This window comes from Nerophis lumbriciformis, linkage group LG01 (assembly GCF_033978685.3).
Source record: "Nerophis lumbriciformis linkage group LG01, RoL_Nlum_v2.1, whole genome shotgun sequence".
Classification (NCBI taxonomy): Eukaryota; Metazoa; Chordata; class Actinopteri; order Syngnathiformes; family Syngnathidae; genus Nerophis; species Nerophis lumbriciformis.
In genome coordinates, this window is record NC_084548.2 from 70,040,594 (window position 1) to 70,046,593 (window position 6,000).

At 44.1% G+C, this 6,000-nt stretch overlaps 1 protein-coding gene across 1 annotated transcript in view; it reads right to left on the reverse strand.

Moving 5' to 3' along the window:
* cd40 (CD40 molecule, TNF receptor superfamily member 5) overlaps positions 1–5,698 on the reverse strand; it is an 89,019-nt gene extending 83,321 nt beyond the window's left edge. Inside the window, exons 1-2 of the mRNA XM_061925273.1 lie at positions 5,567–5,698; positions 1,479–1,560 (exon numbers count right to left, since the gene is read on the reverse strand). Coding sequence (XP_061781257.1) covers positions 1,479–1,560; positions 5,567–5,614 — 130 coding nt within the window. The 5' untranslated portion in view covers positions 5,615–5,698. The remainder of the gene's footprint in view (positions 1–1,478; positions 1,561–5,566) is intronic.
* Positions 5,699–6,000: the final 302 nt, after the last annotated feature.

Sequence of the window (6,000 nt, forward strand, 5' to 3'; positions counted from 1 at the left end):
CGGATGAGGAGATGCTGCTCCGTTATTGATTGAAGTAAAGTCTGAATGTCATTAAAACAGTTAGCTCCATTTTTTGACACTTCTTCCACTCCCGTCCTTGCACGCTACACCCCTACAACAAAGATGACGGGGAGAAGACGCTGCCGAAGGTGAGCCACGTAAATAAGACCGCCCACAAAACGGCGCACCTGGAAGCGACGGCCAGAAAGTGACTTGAAGATGATCTGTAAAACATAATCTATGTAACATTTTGACCAAAGAACCACCATTACATGTTATGTAGACCACAAGGAAGTATTTTATATTTAGAAAATTTAAAAAATAATACGACTCCTTTAATGCGCCCTATAATCCAGTGTGTCTTATATATGGAAAAAGCTTGAAAATAGACCATTCATCGGCAGTGCGCTTTATAATCCGGTGCGCCCTATGCTCCGGAAAAAACGGTATCTCATTGATAATGAACTGCTTTCATTTTAAGAACAGGCTGAGAGCCAATAAAAAACTAGCTGCGGACCAAAAATGGCTTCTGCACTGGTTGTCGTGTCTGTGTAATCATGTTTTGTCTTAGTCATGTTTTGTTTAGTTATTGGACTTTTTAGTTTCTGGCTTTTCACTCCCTTGTCTTGTTTCCATGATTACCCATTAGTTTCACCTGTTCCACGTTTGGACTCATTGTGCACTCTTGTTTATCACCATAGCAACCCATTAGTTTTCACCTGTCACGTCACGCACCTGTTTCACGTTTTGAGTCACGCACCTGTTTTCGTTAATCATGTCTGTAGTATTTAAGTTCAGTGTTTTCAGTTTGTCTTGCTGGTGACATCTGTCACGACTTGGACTATGGCGTGGTTTGTTCTCCCGAGGTGCAAAAGATTTGGACCATATGTGGCGTGAAGGGGAATACATGATTTATTTAAACACTATAACTACAAAAAAAAAGTACAAACGAAAAGCGCGCACAGTGACGGAGAAACGACTTGGCTATAAAAACAAATACTTGCACAAAGGCAGAAACTATGAACAACAAAAAACACTAACTGTGGCTTAATAAACAAAAACTTACTTGGCATGGAACCGGCATGAAAAAAGAGCAGCAAGGATCATAAGGGTGTGGAGAGTGTGCAGAAGCATAAATGCGGGGATGTCACCAGAAAGACAAACTGAAAACACTGAACTTAAATACTACAGACATGATTAACGAAAACAGGTGCGTGACTCAAAACGTGAAACAGGTGCGTGACGTGACAGGTGAAAACTAATGGGTTGCTATGGTGATAAACAAGAGTGCACAATGAGTCCAAACGTGGAACAGGTGAAACTAATGGGTAATCATGGAAACAAGACAAGGGAGTGAAAAGCCAGAAACTAAAGAGTCCAATAACTAAACAAAACATGACTAAGACAAAACATGATTACACAGACATGACACTAGTGTGGGCAAAATATGACAAAGGTTTGAGATGCTAATGTGTTACCTGGTGGACACATTTGACAGCATTGCCCGTTTTTCTGGTACTGAATCTGTGGGTCGCACTGAAGCTGCCCTGCGGTCATCACCTGAACGACAAACGACAGCAACATCATTAAAATAACAGCAACATCGTCGGGTTGGATCATGTGGTTGTTTTACGTTAGGGGCAAGTAGGACAGTTCCCCACCTGATCCAGCCCAGGGCGCTGTGGTCAAATCACTTTTAAAACAAAGTAATAGGGAAAAAAAACTAAAAAGCAACAAACATAATCATAGAAATAAAACACTTGAGGGGTATTTTCGTTTCATTTTAAAATTCCCCCATATTCACACAGCTGTATGGGATATCGGACTGTGATTGTGGCGGTCCGCTCCCTGTACGATCAGTGTCAGAGCTTAGTCCGCATTGCCGGCAGTAATTCGGACAAGTTTCCAGTGAGGGTTGGACTCCGCCAAGGCTGCCCTTTGTCACCCATTCTGTTCATAACTTTTATGGACAGAATTTCTAGGCGCAGTCAAGGCGTTGATGGGATCCGGTTTGGTGGCTGCAGGATTAGGTCTCTGCTTTTTGCAGATGATGTGGTCCTGATGGCTTCATCTGGCCAGGATCTTCAGCTCTCACTGGATCGGTTCGCAGCCGAGTGTGAAGTGACTGGGATGAGAATTGGCACCTCCAAGTCCGAGTCCATGGTTCTCGCCCGGAAAAGGGTGGAGTGCCACCTCCGGGTTGGCGAGGAGACCCTGCCCCAAGTGGAGGAGTTCAAGTACCTCGGAGTCTTATTCACGAGTGAGGGAAGAGTGGATCGTGAGATCGACAGGTGGATCGGTGCGGCGTCTTCAGTAATGCTGACGCTGTATTGATCCGTTGTGGTGAAGAAGGAGCTGAGCCGGAAGGCAAAGCTCTCAATTTACCGGTCGATCTACGTTCCCATCCTCACCTATGGTCTTGAGCTTTGGGTTATGACCGAAAGAACAAGATCACGGGTACAAGCGGCCGAAATTAGTTTCCTCTGCCGGGTGGCGGGGCTCTCCCTTAGAGATAGGGTGAGAAGCTATGGCATCCGGAGAGGGCTCAAAGTAAAGCCGCTGCTCCTCCACATGGAGAGGAGCCAGATGAGGTGGTTCGGGCATCTGGTCAGGATGCCACCCGAACGCCTCCCTAGGGAAGTGGTTAGGGCACGTCCGACCGGTAGGAGGCCACGGGGAAGACCCAGGACACGTTGGATAGACTATGTCTCCCGGCTGGCCTGGGAACGCCTCGGGATCATACTTGCCAACCCTCCCGATTTTTCCCGGAGACTCCCGAATCTCAGAGCCCCTCCTGAATATCTCCTGGGGAAACAATTCTCCCGATTTTCACCCGGACAACAATATTAAGGGCGTGCCATGATGTTACTGCCTTTAGCGTCCTCTACAACCTGTCCACGCGTCCGCTTTTTCACCATACGAACAGCGTGGCGGCCCAGTCACATGTTGTATGCGGCTTCTGCATACACACGAAAGTGACTGCAAGACATACTTGATCAACAGCCATACAGGTCACACTGAGGGTGGCCGTATAAACAACTTTAACACTGTTACAAATATGCGCCACACTGTGAACCCACACCAAACAAGAATGACAAACACATCAATCAATCAATCAATCAATGTTTATTTATATAGCCCTAAATCACAAGTGTCTCAAAGGGCTGCACAAGCCACAACGACATCCTCGGTATAGCCCACATAAGGGCAAGGAAAAACTCACCCCAGTGGGACGTCGATGTGAATGACTATGAGAAACCTTGGAGAGGACCGCATATGTGGGTAACCCCGCCCCTCTAGGGAGACCGAATGCAATGGATGTCGAGTGGGTCTAACATAATATTGTGAGAGTCCAGTCCATAGTGGATCCAGCATAACAGTAAGAGTCCAGTCCACAGTGGGGTCAGCAGGAAACCATCCCGAGCGGAGACGGGTCAGCAGCGCAGAGATGTTCCCAACCAATATACAGGCGAGCGGTCCACCCCGGGTCCCGACCCCGGACAGCCAGCACCCCATCCATGGCCACCGGATCTGTGTGTCTTCCCCTCCACAAGGGATAGGGGGCAGCAGAGGAGAAAAGAAAAGAAACGGCAGATCAACTGGTCTAAAAAAGGGGGGCTATTCAAAGGCTAGAGTATACAAATGAGTTTTAAGATGGGACTTAAATGTTTCTACTGAGGTAGCATCTCTAATTGTTACCGGGAGGGCATTCCATAGTGCTGGAGCCCGAATAGAAAACGCTCTACAGCCCGCAGACTTTTTTTGGGCTCTGGGAATCACTAATAAGCCGGAGTTCTTTGAACGCAGATTTCTTGCCGGGACATATGGTACAATACAATCGGTAAGATAGGCTGGAGCTAGACCGTGTAGTATTTTATACGTAAGTAGTAAAACCTTAAAGTCGCATCTTAAGTGCACAGGAAGCCAGTGCAGGTGAGCCAGTATAGGCGTAATATGATCAAACTTTCTTGTTCTTGTCAAAAGTCTAGCAGCCGCATTTTGTACCAACTGTAATTTTTTAATGCTAGACATAGGGAGACCCGAAAATAATACGTTACAGTAATCGAGACGAGACGTAACGAACGCATGAATAATGATCTCAGCGTCGCTAGTGGACAAAATGGAACGAATTTTAGCGATATTACGGAGATGAAAGAAGGCCGTTTTACATCCGCACCGTAACACAACATAAACACAACAGAACAAATACCCAGAATCCCTTGCATCCTTAACTCTTCCGGGCTACAATATACACCCCCCGCTACCACCAACCCCCCACCCCCAATCTCACGAATTCGAAGGTCTCAAGGTTGGCAAGTATGCTCGGGATCCTCTGGGAAGAGCTGGACAAAGTGGCTGGGGAGAGGAAAGTCTGGGCTTCCCTGCTTAGGCTGCTGCCCCCGCGACCCAACCTCGAATAAGCGGAAGAAGATGGATGGATGGATTTACACAGCTAACATTTCTATAGGAAGGGCTAAGAAGCCTAGCTAACAAAGCATACATATATAAACACACATTAACGTGTAGGTTAAGTCGACAAGCGAACTAAGTAGCTAACACATAGATAGATAAGCTAAATAACAGCAGAAAAATATTGATGTATTGCATAAATATATCGAATATTAATACAGTTGTAGGCTAGCTTAAATTAAGAATCTAGCTCGCTAATCAATAGCTAACAAAGCATACATATATAAACACACATGAACGTGTAGGTTAAGTCGACAAGCGAATTAAGTAGCTAACACATAGATAGATAAGCTAAATAACAGCAGAAAAATATTGATATATTGCATAAATATACCGAATATTCATACAGTTGTAGGCTAGCTTAAATTAAGAAGCTAGCTCGCTAATCAATAGCTTCGTTAACTAGCCACGCTGCTAACAAATATTTAGAATGTTAAAGCAGCTAACTAACACACTATCAGATATATAAATGCACAGTCATACTGTATAAATGTGTGTTTATTGAGCCGAAGCACATACTTGACATGAGACCAAAATTGCCATAATGACCGTTCATGTTGTGTGAAAGGCAACAGTTGCACACCGCACAGGTAAGTTATTCCTTTTTCTTTTTTTTTAACCATCTAGTTAAAAAAACATAACTCTAGATTACCCTAAACTAACAATCGCTGGTCATTTTGGTTTCATATAAAGTCATTTTGATTCGTGAAAAGATGTTCAACATAAATATGCAGAGTTTACAAGTATATTAGTTCGGTTGCCACACCCAAGTCCCTCCAATCTATCCATCCATCCATCCATTTTCTACTGCTTATTCCCTTTGGGGTCGCGGGGGGCGCTGGAGCCTATTTCAGCTACAATCGGGCGGAAGGCGGGGTACACCCTGGACAAGTCGCCACCTCATCTAGAACTACAAAATCGAAAATAACATTTGTGTAAATGAAGGTGAACGTAAACGCTGGTCAACCATCACGAACAACGCATTCTACTCGCTGGCATGTTTCTTTAAAAAAAAAAAAAAAAAAAAAAAAAAAAAAGCAACCTGCTGATACGATGTCGTAGTTTGCGTTAGTAAAAGAGACAACAGTGAACTCACCGCCAGTGTCCACATCTGAATAAATATCACTATTAGTGTCTTCTTCATCGTCAGGCTGGGAATACAACTTAGTGTCTTGTCCAAACTGCTGACTAACGACAAGGGCTTGTTTTATAAGAAGGGGAGGAGGAGCCAATCACACGAGCACTTTCACTTTCGCTTTGAGTTTCCTTACACACACATTTTCAACTGACCATATTTCTGATCATTTCCAGGAACTACTTTTATGTGAAGTACCTACTTGTACATACAATAAACTAATAACTATTCAAATATAATGAAATCTGGATCCAATAATAATAATATCAATCAAGATATATTAGATCAATTCAATGTGGACCTTATAAAAAACAACAACACCACAATTCAGTTTCAGTTTCAGTTGCGCCACATATTTCCAGTTGTTTCATAACAGCACGCCAGAAAAGGAGTAG